The sequence below is a fragment of the Carassius auratus genome, chromosome 45 (assembly GCF_003368295.1).
Source record: "Carassius auratus strain Wakin chromosome 45, ASM336829v1, whole genome shotgun sequence".
Lineage (NCBI taxonomy): Eukaryota > Metazoa > Chordata > Actinopteri > Cypriniformes > Cyprinidae > Carassius > Carassius auratus.
In genome coordinates this window covers 18969790-18995797 of record NC_039287.1, presented here as the reverse complement: position 1 = coordinate 18995797, position 26008 = coordinate 18969790, and the positions used below count along the sequence as shown (strand labels likewise).

At 37.4% G+C, this 26008-nt stretch overlaps 2 protein-coding genes across 2 annotated transcripts; both read left to right on the top strand.

Moving 5' to 3' along the window:
- The first annotated feature begins 240 nt into the window (after positions 1-240).
- On the top strand, positions 241-13357 carry LOC113063494 (ubiquitin-conjugating enzyme E2 J1-like). Its single transcript, XM_026233942.1, has 8 exons — positions 241-447; positions 1773-1846; positions 2015-2146; positions 7757-7841; positions 9297-9402; positions 10865-10994; positions 11595-11714; positions 11940-13357. Exons 1-8 carry the CDS (start codon positions 417-419, stop codon positions 12219-12221), a joined length of 960 nt encoding a protein of 319 aa, XP_026089727.1. The 5' UTR covers positions 241-416; the 3' UTR covers positions 12222-13357.
- A 3882-nt stretch (positions 13358-17239) lies between these two features.
- Positions 17240-22762, top strand: LOC113062716 (gamma-aminobutyric acid receptor subunit rho-2-like). Its single transcript, XM_026232684.1, has 3 exons — positions 17240-17357; positions 21295-21435; positions 22563-22762. The coding sequence occupies exons 1-3, from the start codon at positions 17240-17242 to the stop codon at positions 22712-22714; spliced, it is 411 nt and encodes a 136-aa protein (XP_026088469.1). The 3' UTR covers positions 22715-22762.
- The last annotated feature ends 3246 nt before the right edge of the window (positions 22763-26008 follow it).

Sequence of the window (26008 nt, the reverse complement as noted above, 5' to 3'; positions counted from 1 at the left end):
CGACTGTATAGTTCTTTAAATTTGTATTTATGTCCTATTCCCATCCATTTCAATTTGTATTAATGTTCCAACATCCTTGATAAGAAGTTAAATACATAAATCCAAAACAATCTCGAGTGTACGCCTGCAAATAAAAGAGAGATGAAATGTAAACACAGTTTGCCTTAATTCAGTGAATGACGTCACATAGCGCTGTTCGTGTGAAGCGCATCGATAAAGTTCTGCGATTCAAAGTGTCACTTTACTTCCTGTTTTCAATTTTTTCATGTGACTTTTGAGAAAATTGGTCTCGACAGTGGGGAAAACTTCAGTGCTGCCACGTCAGGGTTACGGCTCTAGATAAACACCTGTCAGAAATCGCCACATAACCGCTAACGCTAGAGAAGATAGCAGCCCGGCTTGAGCTTTCTTCAGACATGGAGAGCAAATATAACTTGAAGAGTCCAGGTAACGTTGTTTCATCGCGTCTGTTGTATACATCTACATTAAATCAGTCACACCTTTAGTTTAATGAGTTATGAGCTCTATATGATGCTATTCACTCTTAAACTCTGTAAATGTCACGATTAGCATCAGCCAGAGCTCATTCATGTAAGCTGTCTGACTGTTTGTTATTGTTAGTCCCGATTCTGTGATCGAACAAAGTCATTCATTGCCATTGAAATACTATGATATATGAATATGATAATCGTCAAAAATCATGGTATAGGTTCACTACAGTAGTGTTTTGATGAAACCAGCAAACCTTGAGACAGTCATTGTACAGAAATGTTAATTTGTGCTATGCTTTATTAATCGTTTTACCCGAAACTGTACAAAAAAAAGTAAACCATAAATTCAATTCATTTCATTCAAGTTTATTTGTATAGCGCTTTTTACAATACAAATCGTTACAAAGCAACTTTACAGAAAATTGTTTATACAATATTTAGTAATAGCTTATAAGTGGTGACTGTCAGTTTGTGCACGTTTGACAGGATTTTTAGAAAAATTTATACAAGACGTAGTCAGCCAGATGATGAACATTATTAATATTATTAATAATTAGTAATTATTATATGATGCAGTCACACTTGTAGCAATATTTGTTGGTTCTGTTGTTGATTCAGGGTTAGCATCATCGGAGGATGTGATATTCAAAATAACCTTGAATAAGTAAAATAAGCTAAAAACACTGCATTGTTTGTACTATTTCATTTCTGCTTTATTTAGACTAGTGTCTTTTGCTAAGATATATTTATTGTTATTATTTGTACTGTGTTTTTTTTTTTTTTTTTTTGCGTTGTTTCAATAATTTTAGTCAGAGTAATTCGTTATAGGCCTTGTTTTGCCAGTTATTTGGGCTTTTGCATGGTTTGGATGTCGAGAGGTTGTTATCCCAAGTAAAAAAAAAGTCCACCCTTTAGTCTCTCTAGCATATGGTGTGGGGTTTTTCCCTTTTGTTTTTAGAGAAGTCATAGTACGTTTGATTTGAGAAATTATTTGTCTGTGCAGTGCAATCAGGATGGGTTATGCACAAAATTGAATGCGTGTATTTTAGTTTGAAATACTGTCTTTGCAAACAGCCCTAATTAACTATTCTGGTTTGTCTTCTCGTGATTTCAAGAAAGGCTAATATATGAACAAATCTAGTACAGCTCTACTGTAACACATAGACACTCGAGTCACCAGTCCATTCAGAGGCCAGTCAGAATATTATGTGCAGATATGTTGCAGATATTGACATAAGAGCATAGCTCAAGGACCTATGAGTGTGTTTTTAATGTTTTTAGCTGTGAAGAGGCTGATGAAAGAGGCTGCAGAGCTCCGGGAGCCCACAGAACATTATCACGCTCAGCCACTGGAGGTAAGACACTGCTAATGCCTAGTTTTATTATCATCCTTTAACATTAGTTGTTTTTTTTTACAGTCTTTTTAACGACACCCATTTACATTTTTGTAAAGCGTGATCAGTTTGAACTAGTTTTCGTCATGTTGATTTTATTCTCCTCACCGAGTGTCCTGTGTTCATTAGGATAACCTGTTTGAGTGGCACTTCTCCGTTCGAGGACCTCCAGACTCTGATTTTGATGGTGGAGTGTATCACGGGCGGATTGTGCTGCCCCCTGAATACCCCATGAAGCCCCCCAGCATCATTCTGCTCACTGTAAGACCGCTTAAAACAGCTCAGCTTCTAATGCCTCCACTCACATCCTACACTGGATAACCATAACTAGACGGAGTATTTTGATGAGTGCGTTCTTGTGCTGGCACCTGGTGGGTCCAGGCCTTTCAGTTCACAGCAGTGACAGCAATTAACTTGCGACATTTGTCACCCTGAACAGATTTACAGGGGCATTTTACTGTTAAAAGGTTAAAAGAGCACATTTTTTTTTTCTGTTGTCATATTCTTACATTGAATCATTCAATTCAGTTAGAGTAATAAGAGACTTTATGGCCATTAACGGTCAAATCAGCAAAATCTAGTAATGTGTCATTCGTGAACGAATCATTCTTTTTGAACAAAACTTTTAGGTGAACAAATCGTTCTCAATTCAATGAAGCGGAGCTAATAGCAGCGCATGCGCAGCTCGGTGAACTGGGTATCTCTGTCAAAGAGTTACTCAACCTCAAGCCAATAGCCTTCGAGTATGAGATGTGAGGGAGCTTGTGATTTGTTGAATGTAGTGAATGAATACGCCCTTCACTGAACGGGTTTCATATGAGTCTGAACGAGATCGAGAGATCTTCTCATTCGTGAACGAGTTGAATGAACTGATACATCTCGTTTGTGAACAAAATGAATGGGAGTAAATTGGGTCAGCTGGCCATTTAGCATGTCAATCTCACAAAATGCAAAGCGCAGTTGTAGGTACTGTGCACATACGTTTGTTTTCATATTTAGCATACAGAAATAACTTCATGTTTAATCCTGATTTATTAATGTAAATATATAATATATTAACTGTCTGACCAAATAATTAAAATGTTAATTATGCAAGAAAACCTTGTGCTTTGTTCATCTGAACAACTAATTTAGACTTTATTTATTGAATGCAATTATGCACACATTTTAATAAAGTCAAATCAGTTTTTGTAACAAGTGAATACATTCGCTGATTTAAGACATAACACATAAGACACTCTTTTTCACTATGCTGGCGTATTTTGTGTAATATGAAGAAAAGGTCACTGAATGAATCAGTGAACGAATCTGAACGAATCATTTTGGTGAACGAACTGGAAATGAACAAATCTCTTGAAAGAATCAATTAGAAAAGCAAAAAGCAACTAGATGAACACTGGAATATTTTGAATACTGAAATATGAAATGATTGTTTTCTAAATAAAATGATTTAAATATGAAACTCAAACAGCCAGTAGGCCTAAGACAGTCCTTGTCTTGATGACGGTGTTCAGTAATTCATTCAATCAATTCCTTCAAAAAGCTGATTCATTCAGAAATGGGGGGCGAAATTTTACTTTTAAGATGTAACTCACAGTATTAAGTTGTTTAATGAACTGCTGTATAAAATCATCATCAAATTTACAATCAAGCAGATATTTGGGGGGGAAAAGCATGCATGCTTATGTGATATTGTGTAACTGTATCATTTAAAAAAACATAAGACAAATTCATACAGGGTGTTTTTACCCCCATATTTTATTCATTCTAAAAGCATTGTGCTAGACCACATCATACAGTGCTTTGGTCAGCTGTTTTGCTAAGTGAGTAATATGCTCAATGCTGTCAGCTTACACATCTTTAAAATAACAATTATGATGAATTGTCAGTGAATGGTTTAATTAACTATACTTGAACGTCTATTAAATTACTATGTTTTTCTATGCTGATATGCAGTATCTTTGAATACCAGTTTTCCTGGTAACACTGGGGATGATCGGTGCTTTGGACTCTTTCTCTCTTCTCCTTTTCACCTGTAAAGTGAAGTCTGACTCCTGTGTCGCTGTGCTGCGGCTCTGCAGCTCGTGCTTTATGGAGCAGAGCAGACTCTTTTAGTTTACCATCATCAATGGAACTAAACTGTTTTTAGTTCTGTGAAAAAGCAAATGACAGTGGGGGTGGAAACACAGTGGGGAAGGATGTCTTTTGTGTATGGCCTGATACTGTGTAATACTAGTAACGCAGACTACCACAGCAAGCTTAGTATATAAACAGCACACCTTTCTTTTGTGTCGTCCTCTTGCATGGATTGTGACCAGTTTGGTGTGATTATGGTGAGCTGAGACTGTTATGAGTTGATTCATTTAAAGGTAGTCAATGGCTTCTGTCAACTGTTTGATTACCAACATTCTTCGGGATCTCTTCCTTTATGAGTCTCTTTCCTCTGTTAAACACAAAGGTTCAAAACAACACGAGGATGAGTAAATGACAGAAATTTTTATTTTTTTGGCTAAACAATCCCTTTAACCTTCCATTTCCATTGTGATGAATGAACTGCATTTCTTCTGACAGAAACAAACCAAAAAGTCATGATTGGCCCCCCTGCATTAAACTTTTTTCCCCCTCCAATTAAATGCTCTCTAGAATGAAAATGTCCCTTCCCTTGATATCACCTGCAGCTGCAGTCATGGGTTATATGAACTAAAGCCTGTTGGCTAATAAAAGTCTTTTGATATGTCCCTCCCTAACTGTTTGTTTCAGTAATATGAAAGTTATCCAGTTTTATGTAGTCATTAGTGCTTGTTACCTAAATTACTGTTCTAAATCAAAGAGTATTTTTGTAACATACAAATGAAATGTTCATTAAAAACAAAACAAATATGGCTTTGTTTTGTATATACTTAGAAAAAATTATTGGGGTTCATCAAGTTCATGGTTCTCTTGAAATCTTAATGTAATATTTTACAATATCCCTCATTTCTCTTAAGCTTTCTTTGTATCCTCCTTTTTCACTTTATTTGACTTTTAAACGAGTTAGCGGTCATTTGTTTAAATTTTGTTTATGTTGCTCTTTACGCAAGTAAGATGCCACCTAGGAATTTTTTATGTTCTGGGACTTTTTTCAGCTGCAAATTTTATTTTAGTCCCCCAAATGTTCTACTAGAAGATAGGATAACCTTCTAAAATGTGTATTGATAACATTGTTAGAACATTATCTTATAGCATTCTAACATAGCTTCCCATTACACTAGATGTGGACTTGCATGGCTAACATTGCAAAAGTAAATTTTTGGTTGAAAGTGAAAACCCCAACCTTTGTTTGATGTCAAGCTCCAGTGTAAATAACTCCAAAAACGACATTATCAGCTTCACTTATTATAAACACAATTTACTTTAATTCTGTCAAACATTTAACAAAGTTCTTATTGAGATTGACATGGGTTTAGCTGTTGATGTTTTATTGAAAATAATAGTTTGGTTTGACACATCATTATGATGATCAGTAGTTAGGCAATTTTCATTTGCCTGCTTTAACTATGTTTGTTATGGCATCAGTGAGAGAAAAATGTGATCAGGTATATTGGCTACTTGCTGATGCTACAGACTTCATTATGTAATAAGCTGATCAACCTCTCTAATCAGTCTAAATCTGTGCTATTCATTTCATATTAGTGACACTAATAAATATGTTTCAACAGCAGTTTTCATCGAATACTCTGTATTTCTGTCTGTACTTTTTAAATAAACATTTTCATCAATCACTTAATGCATGACATGAATTAAGTAAAGTAATTCTTCAACTACTGAATGCTTAGACACACACAGACATCAATAATCAATGTATGAGTGTCAACAATGGTGACATTCTTCATGCCGCAATGCATTCTTATGATGCACCCAGAATACATTGCAGCATGAAGCCATGTCACCATTGTTGAGATGAATGCACTGAATCTTGATGTTTGTCTGACAAAGAATGCTTTTTTTTTTTTTTTTTTTAATCCTTTAAATTATCTGATTAAAACTCTGCTGTGTCTCAATCCGTTGAACCACTGAGTTGTTTTAATAATGTGCAATTAACACCATAGATTAGACTGGAACACATCAAACTGCTATGTCATGATGTCTTAATCATCAGCAAGCAATCAACGTTATCTAACCACGTGTTCTCTTGCTGTTTTTGTCATAACAAACATAGCTAGAGGAAACACTGACAAGTCAAGTGTCAAATTGCCCAACTAAAGCCAACACTGATCACCATTATGGTGACATCAAACTAAACTATTACTTTTAAACAGACATCAACATCTAAACCTCTGTGAATCTGTGTATGACAGAAATAAAATCAACCTGGTTTGTAATAAGTGAAGGTGGAAATACTGATTTTGGAGCTATTTAATGAAGCTGGAAAATGTTGGGTTTTTACTTCCAACCAACGTTTGACATCTGAGCAACATTTGAGTCCACATCCAATATCCACTGGAAAGTTTCCCTCTTAAAACTTACATATAATGTTATTTTGTTATTAATAAACATTTTTATAATGTTTTTAAAGAATGTTATCCTACCTGTTAGCAGAACATTCTGGGATCTAAAATAAACTTACTGCTGAAAACATTCCCAGAACATGAAAATGTTCTCGTAACATTCTTAGAACAATAACATTCCTGGCTGGGATTGCATTAGTGCAGTCCTTTTTATTTATTTATTTGTCAGTTTTAAGTAAGATGTCTGCTGAGTCTACAGAAATGTATTTTCAGGATTTATAAGTATAAACCACGTTTAAAAGATCTTTGGTTTGAAGCAGCAAATCGTAACTCGTAACTGTTAATGTGTGGAAATATCTTAATGCCTTAAAGAAATAGTTCTGGATCAAAAATTTTGTTGACAATTTTTTTTTTGCCCTCAGGCCATGAAAGATGTAGATGAGTTTTTCTTCTTCAGAACAAAGTTGTAGAAATGTAGCATTGCATCACTTGCTCACCAATGGATCCTCCGCAGTGAATGGGTGCCGTCAGAATATCAGCTGATTAGGGGAAAAAAAATCCACATAACTCCAGCCCATGTTTATATTAATTAGCCATTCTGTAAACTCAATCTCTCCAGTGGATCGAGCATGCACAGTATTCACAGCCTATTTTGAAGGAATGCCAACTGCTTTTCACTCAAGCAGAAGCACCACAATTAAGTTGTTGTTTGTTTGACTACTACTGAACTAACCCCGACCAGCTTGTACCGTACAAATGTAAACAGCTCCTAGAAAAAAAAAAACCTTACTGGTGGACTTGCCTCTTTTTGTACCAGGGTCTTATATCAGCTTTATGTTGTATAAGTGGGATTTTATGTTTAAAATGCATCACTCTAAATACTATGTCAATTAACTTTAAAGGTGAAACTTCAATAACAACACATTATAATTGTAAATCTTCATTTACTAGTATATGATTGCAATTTCCACCACACAAGCATTAATTATTCAGCAACTTGGATTTAATAGAATACACTGACAGTAAAAAATAAAACCCAGACCTTTTCAATCCAACTTTATTCAAAAATAAAATTCTGTTTGTGCTGTAAAACATTTTTATAGATTCAGTTTTTGTTTCTTTTGCAAATTTTTGTTTTCATTCTAGTTAATGGAAATAAAAACTTTAACTTTAATAACCTTGGTTTAGGCAAACCAGTGGCTAGTTTCTATTGAGAGTATGTTTTGCAGATCTTTAGGTGATGATTTTTAGAAAGAGGTTTTTCTGTCATGGCTTATAAGTGTCCCTCTTGTCATGCTGATTTCCTCTTTCCCTAATCACTTTTGTTTTCCTGTTGTACTTATGTTTCCCTTTTAATTAATACAAAACTTGCCCTCATCTTTAGCCCAATGGAAGGTTTGAAGTTGGAAAGAAGATCTGTCTGAGCATCTCCGGTCACCATCCAGAGACATGGCAGCCATCATGGAGTAGTGGGTATCTCCCTAAATAGTGTTTATACCACCTCTGAAACACTCTGAATATTAGATTTTTTTTTTTTTAAGGGGGGGGGGGGGTGAAATGCTCGTTTTCACTCAATATCCTGTTAATCTTGAGTACCTATAGAGTAGTACTGCATCCTTCATAACTCCAAAAAGTCTTTAGTTTTATTATATTCATAAGAGAAAGATAGTCTGTAGCGATTTTTCCCGGAAAAACACGAGCGGCTGGAGGCGTGACGTGTGGGCGGAGCTAAAGAATCACGAGCACCAGTAGGCTTTTGTGTTGAGAGCGTTTGGAAGCTGTGACATTACCTTGAGGAAAAAAAAACGTCTAAAACAAACCATGGCTAACAGTCAGATTCAGCGTATATTTATGATCCAGAATCAGATCCAGAGGCTGAAATTTAACAAGAGCAGCATCAGCAACAACGTCTCTATGTGGTATGTACTGAAACTGTATATATATTTGCTTAGCGGTTTTGGAAAATGACTAAGTTCCAATTTATGTCGTCTTTTTTTTTTTTTTTTTTTTTTTTTTTAAGCTGTACATGTAGAAAGTGCAGTTTGATGACAACATCGCATGTTGTTTACTTGATGTGCTTACGCGCTGATAGCTAAGTTAATAACACAGAGATATTTGAAGCAGTTTTACTCACCGCATGCGGTTCCAACACACGATCGTGACCTTTTTTCGTTGGGACAGCATTATCCTTAAGAAATAAACGATACGCAAATCCGGCGTCAAACTGGGCTTTGTTTGTAAAACAAGCATCTTCGAAATGCAGGGAACAAACACAAACACTTGCACAACTCCGTTGATGCTCTGTAAAAATAAACTCCATCCACTGGTCCCTTAATGCTGTTTCTCTTTTGGTAATCTGTGCAGGGTTGTCTTGCCCTGGCAACCAAAAACACACTCCTTTTGTGACATTTCGCGACGCTCTGGCTCTGATCAGTGAAGTCTGTTGTGCTCTCAGTGCTCTGTTATACGGGAGCGCGCGCTCTTCCGGCAGAAGTGCCTCAGGACCCATATAAGGAAATTCCGATCCATCTAACGTCACACAGAGCCATACTCGAAAAAAACTTTCCGAAACTTGTGACAAACCGGAAGGAGTATTTTTGGAACAGAAATACTCCTTCAAACGTACAACTTAATTTTTTTAACTTGGTCCATGTTTAGCATGGGAATCCCACTCTTTAACCATGTTAAAAACTCAGTATGCATGAAATAGCATTTCACCCCCCCTTTAAACATTGATTTTATTTAGTCTTTTTTTCTAAATGCAAAATATAATATGACCCAAACATGTTTTCAACATGACATTAATCCACTTGCTGCCCTGAGACACACATATTACACAGTTGTGTACAGAGGTTTGCATCTTGTCCAGTGTTGATTCTTTACATCTCTCAAGCTGTATGTTTCTCTCTGTGTTTGTGTGTAAGTTCGGACAGCCTTGATAGCGATTATTGGATTCATGCCAACTAAAGGGGAAGGAGCCATAGGATCTCTGGATTACACTCCTGAGGAGAGAAGAGCTCTTGCCAAAAAGTAAGATGACCATCTTTTTTATCTGTTACATTTATCTAATAAAACATTGTCGATACTTGTATGGACTGCATCACACACACAAAGACAGAACTCCATTGATGCAACCCACACAACACATAAATAATACAGTAATAAATAAATAGCAAAAAAATAAAATAAAAGAGAAGCAAAATTGTCACAGAGATGTCCTTTTACAGTTTTCACCAGAAATTATATGGTAATTAATATTAAAAACTATGTAAAATAAATGTAATATTCATAAAAATATATAATATTTTAATAAGTCAAATAATAAATAAGTCATTTTAAACCATTCATTTTTTTTCACCAATAATGGTAAAGTAACTTACAGTTATCCAAATAACCGGTTTTTAGTGTTTTTTTTTTTTTTGTCATCCGCTGTAATATTATAAATTTATTACAATCTGTTATGTAAATAAAAGTAATGTAAATATCATCCTCATTTAGTGAAAAACAGACAACAATGACCTTTTTTTTTAATGAAGTATCGTTTTTACTGTATAAGTTGCATTGAACATTTATTTTTTTATAAATAGGCAAATTAGATCCTTTCATGGTATAAGTATATAATGTAGCATGGTATTGTCATTAGTGTGTGTGTGTGTGTGAGAGAGAGAGAGAGAGGGAGAGAGCGAGGGCGTTGTGATGGAATGAAAGAGTGAATGTCTTGCACAGGATATTTTTTATTTTTTTAATTTTTTTGATGTTTTGAGTTAAGATGTAGCACTTTAGTGAAATAACCACTAACTGCACTGGAGACTTAAGTCATTATCAAGTCCATCTGAAGCCTCATTTTAGCATATGTGGACATGCTGTGTCCCTTCAAAAGACAAGAATACATCTGTAGACCGAAAGAGATGAATGACAGATAGTTGTTCTCAGTGAAGTGTCTCCAATCATCACATGCTGATTAAACGTCCAGTCCATCACACACACCAGCACATGACAGACACTCGGTGACCGCAGGCCTCTGAGACACTCCTCCAGGTTCTCTTCTACACTAGCCATCAAAAGTGTGGAATCATTACAAGTTTTTAAATACTTGTCTCTTATGCTCACCAAGACTGAGTTCATTTCCAAAAATACAACTGCTTTCTATTTAAATATGTGTTAAATGTAATTTATTTCTGTGATGCGCAGCTGTAATTTCAACATCATCACTCAAGTCTTCAGTGTCACATGATCTTCAGAAATCAGAATAATATGATGATTTACTGCTGGAAGTGAGAAGTAACTCCACTCCACTTAGGTCTTTTCTGCTTGCTAACCTGTCGTGTTGGACTGTCCAAGACCTATCCAAAGAGTGAGAGATGTAATTACTATCACAAATAATGTTTGATTTTGTGCCATTTAACAGGTCCTGCTCCACACAGGTGTTTGTGAAAGGTCAGATGTACTCTGGCTGGGATTGTGTGCTATTTTCATTGTGATTGTGTCGTAGGTCTGTTGATTTCTGCTGTGACGCGTGCGGCAGCTGTATGCGCTCCGCTCTACAAGCGCTCTCTCCTGACAGTGACCTCCGACCTGTTGACCCTCAGGCACACAGACTGGCACAGCAGATCAACTTTAAGGTCAGACTCATTTATGATCAAAACATCAAATATATGATCTTTTCATAAAGATAATTGAGGCAAGATATCACAGGTGAATAGGTATAATCGCAATACTTATCATGTTGATTGGCAAGGGATTGATTAACCCTTGTGTCTAATCTTAAAATAATATATTTTTTTTCTACTGACTTTTTTTCCCCCGCAGCATCAGTCCTGATCATAATTACTTAAAATGAATTCATTCAGGATTTAACCCTTTACGTGCTTGCTTTTTTACATAATGTTGCACAAAAAAATCTGTTATTTGTTCTGTCATAATTAGAGACAGCATACTTTTAAGCGTCATTATTTTTTTTTGTGCAGTCAAAAAAAAAAAAAAGAATTCTCACATACAGGCACAAATTTTTCAGTACGCACATGCACACCACACACTGATATTCATACAAACACATTACATTTTTTAAGCTAAAGTCGGCTCCAATAGTGTTGGGGGCCAGATTTCTTGAGCGGCTGTCTGTAGTGCCATTATCGGACCATTAGAGCTTTAGAGTTTTGCACTGTGACAGTTTTAATGGCAGTTAAGCAAATGACCTTATTGAGAAGAATCTGGGTCCTCAGGCTGATTCCAGCTCATCGGCTGCAGACAGTGGCAGCTCAGCGGCGGCGGTGGCTTCCAGTGACAGCGAGAGTTCAGCTCTAGCAGAGAGAGACACTGAAGACTCGGCATCCGCTGAGCAGGTGCGACACTCATTCTGCCTTTGGGGAGGGTTGGGAAATGTTGATGATGAAACTGGTGTCTTCGACTCCAGAGCTGTAGTGTGAAATCTTAAGGATTGTGGGGAAGTCATGTGTGTGCACTTTGGATGGGATAAATGCAGAGCATGAATTCCGTGTATGGGTCACTATACCTGGCTATATCTCAGCTCCTCTGTAATCAGCTTCGGTCTCTTTCTTCTGGTCTAGGCTGAATCATCATCATCATCATCATCTGTGGCTCCTCAGGCATCGAGCGATGGTCCGTCCGTTCCAGCAGCTCCCAGTCCACGTCAGCGGCGCTCGCAGAACCAGATCCAGTCCCCGAGATACCCAGCGTTCACAGCATCCCCCCCTGCTCCACTCCCTCCGCAGGACACCAGTCACACGGGCTCGGCCGTCCTCATCGTCCTCCTCACACTCGCTCTAGCGGCGCTCATTTTCCGCAGAATCTACTTAGCCCACGAGTATAAGTTTGATTACGAGCTATGAACTCCTCCTGCAGCACCTGAAAACCAGCGCTGTCCTTCGGCCCACGTTCAGATCCAGCTCACCCTCGGTCCGTTAGGACAGGATGTGTGTTGGTCCTTCCGGACAGAGCTTTGTGTCTTCAGAAGGATCACTGGATGTATTTGTAGAACAAACCTGAAGGGGCCAATCTCAATACGCTTGTCCAGAACATGTCCGGGTCTGATTTCACCCCCCAAAATTTAAAAAAAAAAAAAAATGCTTATTTATATTTTACAAGAAGACAGTGAAGACTTTTTTTTTTTTTTTTTGGACCTTTTAAGGTTTTGTCATGACAGTTATCACACTCAAAAATATATATTCCTATTATTACTGTAATGTGTTCTTAATACTGTGATTATAAATATACTATTTTAACTGTGAAGTATTTATGCATTGTGATATTTATGCATCATTATTGTACTGACTTTTAATTTAAGAAGATTAAACATTTTTTTTAAAAAGCAGTCGTTCTGGACACATTACTGTAATGATATTGTTTTGCATGAAATAAGTCTTCAGGCATAATGTTCATGTTTTCACTTCAGGGTGAAATCTGACCAAGACCTGTTTTACAAGTGGTTTCCTCAAGATTAATATATTGTTTATAAAAGATTTCCCAAATAATTCATTAATGATAATAAAAAAAACTATTGTTACAAACACCAATGTACAAAATTTGGTCTTAGACTGAAAAAAAAAAAAAAAAACCGTAAGCCGGTTGAAACTGCAGACTGTTTCCCATTTTTCCAATTAAATATTTACATACTTTAAAAATGCTATAATAATGTAGGCATGGTTGTAATATTCTAAACTGTAAAAAAAAAATGCACATAGAGATAGGGTGATGTCTGTGAATGAATGATTGCTAATTTTTAGAAAACATCTAACCAGTTGCAATTTATAGTGTTTTTATTTTTTACCAGTACACATCTTAAAACTCTGGAATTTAAATATAGTTACATTATAAACATGAATCACTGCTGTAGACATAATCAATGTCGTCCTTGTGTGGATAGACAACTAACACATAATTCGTTTTTAATTCCTAAGCAACCACCTGTAGTTTGTTTAGATTGTTTACATGGACAATTAATGAAATAAACCAGATTCAGCCATAACTGTGTGCTCTTTTCACTTGTAGAGGAATTTGCAACAGTGATATAATAATATTAAACATGAATTTAGTCCCTGCAGCATGTACATTATCGATATGCAGGGTACACTAAATTGTGTGGCATGGTGCGCTGATACATGTGTAACTTATCGGAGTGTTACATGAACATGTGAGAAATAAATCCTAGAGACTTCCACTGAAGGGTGCAGCCATGTCTAGAGAGCAGAGTAACAGAGAAGCACTACGGCACAAGAAGAATGTAGTACTGTATGTTTGTGCATTTAGCATCATAGTAGTGTGGCGATAATATTCTGATAAAAAAAATGTAAAACAATGTCTAGATCTGATCACTCTGGATATAATTGGCTAGACAAACTTCATGATGCATCATGGGATGCTTTACTTCATTGTTGGGTGCGTTTCCTTCACTATCCTCTACAACTTTCCATTTTAAAATTAAAAGTGTTCTTTTATAAGAAAATGTATTTATATTATAATTTGCATTAGTCTACAAACCAGTTAGTCAATTTAAGCTTTTAGATTGCATTGCTTCATGATAACATAGGCTAATGTAGATGGTAACTTAAAAAATACAAACCCGGTAGCCAGTCATTTAGAACCTCTTCCAGTAGGCTAGACTTACAATGTCGACATTTGTTGGATTGTGGGGCGTTTCTGAAATTAATCCCGATTCAGCGTTGACTGGACGACGAGCTGCGCTACAGCGCGGATGATTGTCTCGTCTTTTCTTCGCATGAAGTCTGTAGGTCTGCTGTTGTGCGCAAGTATGTGCAGTCAGTGCGGGAAGATGAAACACAACCTCAGGAGAACATCTGTACAACATAAACGAGGAACGTAAGTGTCACAATCTTTCAACTTAGGTCAGTTTTAACAGAAGATTGGAAACCACGAGACGAAGCCATGTCAAATTCATCCTACAGTGTCCCTTAGTCCAGAACCAGAAGACAGTGCAGCTGCTATTACTCCATCACAGCTACTGTGCAAAGAGCCTGATGGGCCTCAATAGTGGTCTGACGATGAACCATGGGGCTCACAATGATCTTATGATGAACCATCGGGCTCTGAAACCAGCATCCTCCAGCGTGAGAAGAGGTATCTACGCCTGGCCCATGACAATCTGCTACAGACCCTGCAGATAATGCAGCAAGAAAGAGACATGTTTCAACAGGCTACAGATCAGTATTCACAAGAACTTATTCTGCTGAAATTACAAATGCAGCAGCTACAGATCCAAATGGAGCAGCAACAGCGTGCAGCACAGTATTTTCCACCTGCCACCCCTATGCAACCTGTACCTACCCAACACAGTTTTCAGAGAACGTGACCGAGTGATAAGAGCTTTGAACCAGTGTAAACCCCACAATTCAGATCTGCTTCATCAGATCATCCTGAGCACAGTTCTGAGGCATTCCTAGCTCCAATAGCTGTCCCCAGAGCAAAGCCGCTCTCCCTCTACCACACGCCATACTCCAAACATTCAAGGGAAGACAGAACTTTTTATTTCAGAACTGACACACCCTACAGACTTAGTCAATATGCATTCATGTGAACCAGAACCATCCTTTGAATCCACTTAACAATCTCACCTGCCATACAGTGCATCCAGCCCAGTTCCTCCTGAGCTAGAGCAGATGTACCGAGGTCTGACCCCAACAGTTTCAGACTTTGTACATCTTAACCCTAGAGAATTCTCACAGCTCAAGGGAGCTCTGGAAAATTCTGCCAGCTGCCATGGAGAGATTTCAGTTCCAAATACTCACTGATCACCTCAAATTCATACAGTTATTCACAACAATCCTTTACAAATACCATGGCAGCACTGGATCAGCACTACGGATAGCCTCATCAGCTCAAGTTGCAATGCATAGCATTTAAATTTACATTTAATCATTTAGAAGATGCTTTTATCCAAAGCGACTTACATATGAGAACAGTAGAAGCAATCAGACCAACAAGAGAACAACAACAGTATACAAGTCTCAGTTAGTGTATCGCAGTACACAAAGTGTTTTTTTTTTAAGAATAGAATAAAAAAGGTTGGAAATAACAGCTTATGGTTGGTCCAAACATAGCCAATGGGAACATTAAAGCATTCCGACTCTTCACCCTCAAGGTTTGTTCCCTCGTTGGCATGTTAGAGCAACTAGGAAGGAAGGGCACCTTTGAGTTGCAGTGTGGCTTCCATGTCTCACGGCTCCTAGGGAAGCTGCCGCATGACCTTAGGTCGAGTTTCCAGATTCCAAATTTATACGGATAACTTTCAAAATATTACTGTAGGCTATATAGGCCTACACATTTACCTGAACTACATTTCTGCGCCTATTATTATGTTTAAATGAAAACGAAAGGAAGCAGTGGTGTTTTTTGTTCAAGTTTAGATGGATTAAATTTTCTTGTTTCAAATGATAAGTGGAGCTACTGTTTCTATGATGTATCGTACAGCTCCAGGTATCCACATACAGCGACGATGGTCTGCCTCTGCTCGATACGTCATATCATCTACCATACACAGCATTTATAGAATTCTGGCAAGTCAGTATGACCCCCTGGGCTATATCATTCCCTTCTCTACCAGAGCCAAGCTCATAGTGCAGTGCCTTTGGGATAAGAAAAGAAACTGGGATGACCCGGACTTATCTGCAGATCATCTACAGACCTGGACAGAGTGTGTGGAGGAGCTGCCTTCCCTACAGCACATTTTCTTTCCAAGGTGTTACACCAGCTTTATGAGTACACCAGTAATGAATACACCATAAGTCAGCAAGAGGTACACATTTTCAGTGATGTACCTAAGCGTGCTTACCACCACACAGAGGATCAAAGTAAGGAGGTAAAGGCGGCCTTCCTCACAGTCAGATCACGAGTGGCACCAAAAAAAAGCAATTGATCCATCGTCTGGAACTCTGTGCTGCACTGACTGGGGCACAGCCTGTAAACTTCCCATACACAAACTCCAGCAAGTCCACTCTATGGACTGACTCCACCACAAATGTATTCTCACTTGGGTGCATTCAGACTCTTGCCAATTTAAAGTGTTTGTTGGAACCAGAGTCGCTGAGATACAGGACATTACAGACCAGCACACATGGCGTTATATTCCATCATCTCATAACCCAGATGATATAACACGGAGGAATAGCCTATGCAAGCTGGGACCAGCCATTGGTACCAAGGGTCATCCCTTTCTCAAAGATCCTCCAAAGTTGTGTTCTGAAATCCCACATGCTGGAGCTGCAGATAAAGACGAGCTTCATAAAACAGTTCCCTGCCTACTTACCTGCTTCACAGCCAACTTAACATTCCCTGAAATCAGCCAATATAAGACTTTTAAAGAGCTACTGGAGTCCAGGGCCTGTCGTGGGGCGGCAGGCAATCTGACAGCTGATGACTACAAGACTGCTGAAATCAGGAAGAGTGTTTCCCCTCTGAACTGGAGCAGTTAAAGGGAGGTAAATCACTTCCTAGTCAGCTAAAATTGATAACAAGACTCAGCTGATCAGAGTATGAGGTCACTTTTGCTTTAGCCCTTGTCTAGATCCTGATATCATACACCCCAATGTCCTAGACCCAAAATACCCGGTCTTTAAACTGCTTATACAGAGTTATGACACTTAACTCCACCATTCAGGCCCTGAAGGAGTCTTTGCTGAGCTTCAGCATAAATATTGGATTATTTGAGGCAAAGAGGCCATCAAACAGTATCAGAGTACTTGTGTGGGATGCCAGAAGTGGAGAAGAAACCCTGAGAAACCTAAACTGATTAGTTGACGCAGGTAGCATCATAGTCAAGTCCTTGCTGACCAATTCTGGAAGAGCTTCCTCAGGTTCTACCTTCCCAGCCTTCAGACCCACCAGAAGTGGCAAGATGAGAAATCTGACCTCCAGGTTGGCACCATCCTGTCCTGATCTTAGACCCCCAGCTGCCCAGAGCACTCTGGCTGGTGGACCAGGTGTCAAAAGTATTCCCTGGAGTAGACCGCAGAGTAAGAACAGCTGAAATTAAGGTGGAAAAGAAATTGAACACACGCCCAGTCACACGTCTCATCCGATTCCATGCCATACAATATTCAAGTAACTTTGAATGGTATAGGTTATAGGCAGTTTTTTCTGTACATTTTTCATTCCGTAAATCTGGGGGCTGTAGTAAAAAAGGCCACACACAGGTTATATTCATGTGTCTTAGTTTCCCCAATATATAATAAAACCCTTATTCCTGAAAGTTAAAGCACTACTTTGGAGCATGCACACTTACGTTCTAGAAGGAGTGTCTGTCCTCAGAGCTGAGTGGTGTCAAATTTCAACTGCTCATGATTACTGTTCACAACTGCTCATAATTTCTAGCAGCCATCTTCCCATATAATGGCACATTCTATTAACATTCTAATTTTTATGTAGTTTTATATACTATAATAACTTAAGTTTAGTTTAGGAATAATAATAAAATCATATAGACGTTGAAATTATATATAAAAATTATAACAATAGCAATAATAAATAAAAATAAAAGAGAATGTTTTGAGAATGTAGTAAACCCCACTTGAGTGCCATTGATTTCTCGTTTCATAGTATATGTTGTAATTTATGCAGTGTGTGTGTGAATAGTTGAAACTAATAAAATTGAAACTAATACTGTTCTATTCTCCTCAGGTTCAGCTCCTCAGGTCCAGCTACTTCTCTGAAGTAGATACGCTAAGTAAAGTTAAACAGTTTGGTCAGTGATTGTAATAAATTGTTTATTATAATGTAAGGCATATTTCATAAAAAAAAAAAAAAAAAAAAAAAAACTATATTATACATAAAGAAAATTAAGATATTTTTGCATTAGCTTTGCATAGCTGTCATGCCCATTGAGCAAATAAATATTACAAAAAAAAAAAAAAAAAAAAAAAAAAAACTTATTTATTTATATAGCACAATTTGAAACACAACCAAGGTTGAACCAAAGTGCTTTACATAAAAAGTACAAGATTAGAAACAAACATCAACAAAATAAAATCCCACATGGACATATAAAACACCACAACTAATCATTGTATGCTACCAACATTAGGTGTACTTTCAGCAGTTTCTTAAAGATTAACAGTGATTTGGCAGACCTGATCGGCAGGGGCAACTCATTTCAAAGTTTTGGCCCTATCACAGCAAAGACTCGATCGCCTTTATATAGGCATTTATAAACATTTTTCTTTTTTTCAAATACAGTGCCAGAGGGCTCGATTCTAATAATTTTTTTGTGGAGTTATTTGGGTGCATGGCTAAAAAAAAAAATGACCTCTGTATTTTCTTCATTCAACATTAAAAAATTATTTGCCATCCAATTTTTGATGTCCTTTAAACACTCTAGAAATGAATCAAATGAATTTGTGGAATGTCTGATTGGTAAATGCCTTTGTGTGTCATCAGCATAACAATAAAATTATACTCCATAATTTCTATAAATGCTGCCCAGATGGAACAAGTGTAGAGAAAAAAAGTATAGGAGAAAGGTTAGAGCCTTGCAGAACCCACCTGTCATGATTCTGCCTTCATGTCCTGACTTTCCTCTACTCTTGAGGCAGGATCATGACAGACCCGTGTTTTGTGTACAAGCACATGGCCTTGTCTTTGGGCCATGTGCTTGTGTTATCACGTTCCCTTGCCCCGCCCCCTTGTTATCCTAGTTTTGTCGTGATTGCCTTACCTGTGCCACCTGTTGTGTCTTGATTAGTTTTCCTATTTATATCCCCTAGTGTGCTCTGTCTTGTGTGGTTCATTGTTTCTACATGGTTCCTGTGATTGTTCCTAGTGAGATCTTGTATCATTGTTACCCCTTGAAGAAGTCATTGTATTACCCGTGAGTGTTTGTTTGTAGTTAGTGTTCTAGTGTTTAGAGTCTTTGTTTATCGTGTCAACCCAGTCTTGTTTAGTTATTTAGTCTCTGCCCTTGTCATTGTTTTCCCCCTCATGGGTTTTGTCTTCCCCTTTTTTCCCGTAATAAATCCTGTGTTTTGTGCATTCCTGTCTGCAATTTGAGTTCATCCCTACCCTCCACATAACACCCCCACCCCCAAAAAGGCAGATGTGTTTATTTATTTTTTTCTTACCAGAAATTTTATTATTATAGTTAACTATTTTTATTTTATATAGTTAACTTCTATCGCTCAAATAGGACTGAAACAATTTCAGGACAGTACCCTTAAGCCCAACCAAATGTTAAAGGCGGACGATGAGGATGTTATGGTCAATCATGTCAAAAGCTGCACTCAGATCAAGCAACACAAAAATAACATCATCAGGCCAAGCAGATATCACTTAACACTTCCAATAAAGCCGTCTCAGTGCTGTGAGCTGTTTTGAACCCAGATAGAATTCTGTTTCGCCTATAGAATTTTCACTTAGAAATAAAAGTAGTTGTTGCAATATAAATAAGATTTTTGAGGCAAAGCACAGCTTAGAGATTTGGTCGCTTTAGCCGAGGTGTCACCACAGCATGTTTAAACTCTAGTGGACATATTCCACTAAACAAACTTTTGTTGATCAGATGTGCTAAACTTAGTGATACGCAGTGAAAGGTCCGCTGAAACAAACAACTTGGTATAAAATCATTTGCACAGCCATGCTTGCAGGATAGTCAGATGGATCAGTTTTCACCAGAGGAATCTGTGCACGTTGATCAGCAAACTTTTGGCTAAAATATTTTAGAAAGTCCTCACAGGAATTAACTAAGGACTTTTGATACAAATTAATTACAGAATTAATCATAGAAAATAAGAGTTTCAAGTTGTTAATATTTGCCCTGATAATATAAGTGCACTAAGTATTTTTTGCATTTCTAAAAGCCTTTTGATAACTAAATATGGAGTCTCTAAGAATATCATAATGAACCTGTTATTTACTCATTTTCCAAACAATGGACATTAATGAAAATCTTCCTTTCTGGAAACTATTTTTAAAATCAAAATCAGCATATATTAAGCTCATCATATTAAGAATGATGCATTTATACTTAAAAAAATAAAAATAAATAATAATAATAATAATGTATGGTTTTTGCTCATTACTGTAATGAGAATGAGAATGTGATTATTAAAATTAAAGTAGGCCACTTGCAGTCCAAATGACATCAGGGAGATTGCATGGATTATATATGGAGCTCAGCCTTAGTAATTAACCTTTCCTCCTGAAAGCATTGGAGATGTTTCTAGAAATGCTTTTATTTATCATTTCAGTGCCGATGTTTATGCCGAGTGAGCATGGATTGGATTTTACATAATATGCTAGAGGATAATCCATGAGGTTTACGCAGTGACATCACAGAGAATCAGCCAATCAGGATCAGTCCATCCCGCTTGATAAAGGCTGGGAAAAGTGCTAACATCTCTCAGTAATGCCAACAGATGGTAATATTACACAAGGCTTTAGGCAGTTTGAAAATGCATGTCAACACCTTGCATAAAAACTTTTTTTGTTCAGGTTTCAATTGGACTAAGCAAATTTTTGTAACCACATCAACAGTATCTACACTGTTAAATCTGCACTAAGCTGTTTTATTCTATATCCGTTATGGTTGAGATCACATGATCAGATGGAATTAGTAACAAGACCAATGCAGTGTCGGTTAGTCAAATAACAAAACCAAACTGTAAAAAATGGCCAGAAATTTAGACGATTAAAGAGTATTATTTTACAATATATTAACATAGTCAGAAATGTATTGTGAAATCAATGCATAGTGGGACATTTTCACACAAATGATCGTGAATGAACAGCAGAATGATGCTAACTTCACAGTAATTTACTGCTCTTGATTTAATGTGAATTCATATTATAAAGTTGTGATTTTTTTACTAGTTTTAAACTATACTTTAATATGTTCTTGAACTATTTCTTTAAATATAAGATCAGTCTCCGCCTACATTGGTTGATGTGCTGTGTGTCCAGATGCTTACACTTATGAAGACCTGATGCTCTACTGGAAGAGTAGAGATGAATCAGTGAGCACAGATGACAAGATCTCTCTGTCTCAGTTCCTCATTCAGAAGTTTCACACCACCTTCAGACTGGCCTTCTACAGCAGCACAGGTGCACATCTCTAGTTTTAAATAGCAAACTATAGGCAGTTCTCTTTCAGTTTCAGGAGATACAGGCTGTGTACTAGTGCATGACGCACTTTCACTTTGCACATTTAAGGTTTATTTAGTTGGCCAGGCATCTCGCTCAAATGCCATTTTGTTGAAGGGCAAAATCAGTTCATTTGGCATCTGATTTGAGCAACTTTGGACTTTGTCATGAGTGGCTTCTTTTTTGCATGCATTTTACACAGCAAAATCATCCTTGTTAAATCAAAATAGTTCAGTGTTTATATGGGTCTTCTCTACAGAGAGTAAAAGTGTAACACTAAATTAGTGTTGCTGTTAATTAATGAAACAGGTTCACTCTAAGTGATTATTCACCATGTGTAATGACAGCATGAAGAGACAACAAGAACCGAAAAGAGAACAGGGTGACCGATTGAATGACGTAATAACTTGAGAATAGATTTTTTTAAAGGTATTTTTTAGGTTTGTTATTTTATTTTTTGGTATCACCAATGGTGGTCAATGTTTGAGAATTTAACATATATCATTATGTGATGAATTTTTAATGTAAATGATACATTAAAGTTTCATCTTTCAAGACTTGGGTGTTCAATAGTACTGTCATGGAACGGTCTGCTACGCCCTCCTCTGGCGTCATCAGATCCCTCTCTCCTGAATATTAGGACTGCATTTCCCAGTGTCCCTCTCCTCAATCATCCCCATCTAACCCTGCTTAATTATCTTGATTACCTTTTAGTATTTTCACCTGCAACTTGTGTTCTCCCCTTTATATGGACTGCACTCCCCTTTGTTATTTTGTGAAGTTTTGATTTACCCCTGGTCTGTATTGTTGTTCTCCGTATTATCTCTGGACTTTGAATCCTGATTGATTAGACTATCTGAGTTCTCTACGAACGTCTGCTTGAGTTCCCTTTCATTGCCAGCCTGAGTTTATGTCTGCTGTTCTCTGTTTATTCACCTGTATTAATAAACTGCTGCAGATGGATCTAACTGACTCCTCCGTTTCATCACAAGTACCCTTAAGAAAGAATATTTAATTTCAGTCCTTGCTCAGACTTCAGAATCAGAAAACTGTTACTAGTACCTGTTCTTATTTCATTTATCCTGCAGGTTGGTACAATTGTCTTTACATCAACTTCACTCTGCGTCATCATATCTTCTTCTTCCTGCTTCAGACCTACTTTCCCGCCACTCTTATGGTCATGCTGTCATGGGTGTCCTTCTGGATCGACCGTAGAGCTGTTCCTGCTCGAGTCTCATGAGGTGAATTCATTGGGGAGACCAGTGGGCTGGTTTGGCCGAATGACAATGTCCAGGATTTCACAATCAGTTATTGTTGATGTAAAAATTTGTAGAGACAAACATTCCCATTTATACTGATTTCTGTTTTAAGATCAAGATTGCGGCTGCCAAACAAAACAATGTGACTATAATCCTGTAGTGGACTGTGTGAAAAGAGTATTTGTCATTGTTCTATTTTTAAACCAAGGTTGAAAACTACAGTGGTATAAAAAATAAGCAATTTTGTTGTTTTGCAGCCTAAAATGAAGATTTTATAGATAAAATGTAGTTTTGTTTTATCAAGCTGTATTTACTAATAAAATTCACATGAAAGATATGACATCAACAGGTCTGAGAAAATAAAAATAGAATCTCTGAGTTTGAAAAAGGATCACCCCCCTCCCAAAAGTGATTTGTAAACACAATCAGGTGTAGCTAATCACCTTCTTAATGGCACACGAAATTAACTTTCCTGGAGCATTTCAGTCATGGGCGTAGGTTTGGTCTCGTAGCATTCTATCATCCTGGGTAACACATAATATCATCAGTTAATACTATTTTCCACAGAATATGCATTTGAAAGCCTGGTCAGTTAACTTACTGCTAGTTTATTTGTGTGGCTAGCTAGTTATTTTGCCTACTTACACTCTGACTTTATGAAAAAGCTTCTTATGTCCTTTTTCTTCTTCTTGGTTGGCATCTACAAAGTAAAAAAAGGGGCAAAAAAACGGAATGTTAAAATGTTTTTACTCTGGCCTTTGTATGTGGCAGAGAGACAGCCCTGGTAACTTGCCTTCGGCGTCTTCAACATGCGCGCCCGCACGCTGCTAGTGCAAGCACAAATGTAGTCCCGGCCCGCGCGTTTAGCCTGTCAGATACCCCGCCGCCAATCAAATTAAGGCGTTTCTGGTACTGTCGTCATCCTGGCCGTTAGAATCGATCCAAATAGCAGTGCAAATGAGCTTGCTGAATATTGGTGGGGACAAATTTGTCATCTCAAAATATTGATAGGGACTAGTACCTAACGTTCTCCCCTAAACCTACGCCCATGATTTCAGTCCTTGGTAGTGCAACTGAAGCAAACAATCAACTATGGGTGGGAAGACACTGTAGAAGGAGGTGAATGTTCCTGCATTGCCTTGTCGGAGCCCAGACTTAAACCCCACTGAAAATCTGTGTAATTACTTCAAGATTGCAGTCTGTAAATACCCACCAAATTAAACTGAACTTGAGCATTTCTGTAAATAAGAGTGAACAAATATTTCAAAGTTATTAGTGTGTGTGTGTGTGTGTTTATGGGGGGTGATTATTTTCTATAACCACTTTATTTAGTATGAGTTCCTAGTAAATTAAGAAATATCTGAAAACTCTAGACTTGTGTAGATGATGTTGAAATTAAGATTCTTTTCTTTAAGAATGCTAAATATTTCCCCACTTTATCCCCATGTTCATATAGTTTATGTTTGGCAAACAAATTGTCACTTCTGCTTGTTTGTTAAGAGAATCTAAGGCCGATCTAAGTGCTGAAATTTCCTTCATCTTACCATGGGGGTTGTTATTTTTATATATAATTTCTCAGCATCCTTTAGCTTTGATTCTAAGATCTCTTTTTGTTTGGCTTGTCTGTGACTTTTACTTATTGTGTATGTTATAATAAGGCCTCTAGAAAAAGCTTTGGCTGTTTCCAAAAGTAAAGATGGATCTTCGGTTGAGGCAGAGTTAATGGACATGAAAGAGTTAAACTCCTCTGTAAAATATGAAATAAAATTATGATCAGCCAAAATGAATGGGTGAAATCTCCAACTATTAGATATAATATCTTGGTTCTCTAAAGGAATATTCAGAAAAAACTGCTGCATGGTCTGATATAGATATATTACCTATATGGCAATAGATATATACCTATAAGACAATACATGTTGCAACATATTTTTGGGAGAAAATATATAATCTATCCTAGTATAGCTGCTGTGGACTCTAGAGAAAAAAGTATACTCCTGTTCTGCAGGGTGGCAGGCCCTCCAAATATCTACATAGTCAGAGTCTTCACAGAGAGCAATAACGATTTTAGCCTGAGTTGATAATAATGATTTACCTGTTGGGAACTTATCTATAATGGGGCATAAATGACAGTTAAAATCTCCACCAATAAACAGTATCTTAACTCCCCACTCTGCTAATTTGGCAAACGCTGTAGTCAGAAAATCACCTGGGTAGCTAGATGTTCATTAAAGCAATTTCCTCCCCATATAGTAACCCCTTCACAGTTAAAAAGCACCCTCTTGTGTCCTTGACAACTTCTACTAAATGGAATGGCATACGTCTCTTGACTAAAATAATTACGCCGCCCTCTGCTCCTCCAAGTGAAAGATGGAGGAGCCCCCCGTGATAGCTTAGCATGTTCCTGATCATTAAAATTGCTCTCCTTTAGTAACGCAATTTGTACCCCCTCCTTTTTTTAAAAAGTTAAAAATGTTCTTCTCTTAATAGGTGTATGAATACCATTAACATTTCATGTACAAACTTTAAGCTTCAACATTACAATTGTATATATCATACATAATGTAATCTAAAAGTACAATTTGAATGATGTAGATGTCAGCCAAACAGAAAAGTGGTAAGCCAAGAGAAAAAAGAAAAAAAATTAAAAGATACAAAGAACTTGAACAGGAATTACTGAAAACTAATGAAGTTACACACTTTACCTCCCATTGCATAACATAAGTCCATGTGGAAAGAGGTCCCCTAACGACGAAAGGAAACGAGGAAATAACCAACCAGAACGTCAAGCGGTAGTGCCAATGTTAATGACTGCAAAACTTAATAAACAATTCAATGAGCACACGTTTCAATGCCTCAATAAAATTATCAATATTTATACCCGTACCAGTGTAGGATAGTCTGTAAAGCATACAATGAACACTGTACAATCAAGTGTTACCAAAGGCTCTGCATCCAGCGAATTTAGGAACGCCTCGACAGGAGCCGGCTCATGAAACACCTTCACGAGCCACGGATGTTTTACCTTGAGGAGTGCAGGGTATTGCACTAGGGATTTTAGCCATTTCCTAACTTCATTGAACATCCTGCGTTTGTGAAGGACAGACGCAGAAAAGTCCTGAAAAAACATCACCGTGCTGTCTCCAAATTTCAAAGGGGAGCCTTTGATCCCCAGCCCCCGCGCAGCATTTAACACTCACTGTTTGTCTTGAAAGTTGTGGAACATCACCAAGATGGGTCGCAGTCGCTGCTTAGAAGAAGGTTTGGGGGGCGAG

Excerpts from the sequence above, each read along its gene's own strand:
- LOC113062716 (XM_026232684.1), top strand. The coding sequence starts at position 17,240 with ATGAGAAATCTGACCTCCAGGTTGGCACCATCCTGTCCTGATCTTAGA. Across the intron at positions 17,358-21,294 it reads TCCCTGGAGTAGACCGCAGA|ATGCTTACACTTATGAAGAC; the intron begins GTAAGAACAGCT and ends CTGTGTGTCCAG. Across the intron at positions 21,436-22,562 it reads GGCCTTCTACAGCAGCACAG|GTTGGTACAATTGTCTTTAC; the intron begins GTGCACATCTCT and ends TTTATCCTGCAG.
- LOC113063494 (XM_026233942.1), top strand. The coding sequence starts at position 417 with ATGGAGAGCAAATATAACTTGAAGAGTCCAG. Across the intron at positions 448-1,772 it reads ATATAACTTGAAGAGTCCAG|CTGTGAAGAGGCTGATGAAA; the intron begins GTAACGTTGTTT and ends TAATGTTTTTAG. Across the intron at positions 11,715-11,939 it reads ACTCGGCATCCGCTGAGCAG|GCTGAATCATCATCATCATC; the intron begins GTGCGACACTCA and ends CTTCTGGTCTAG.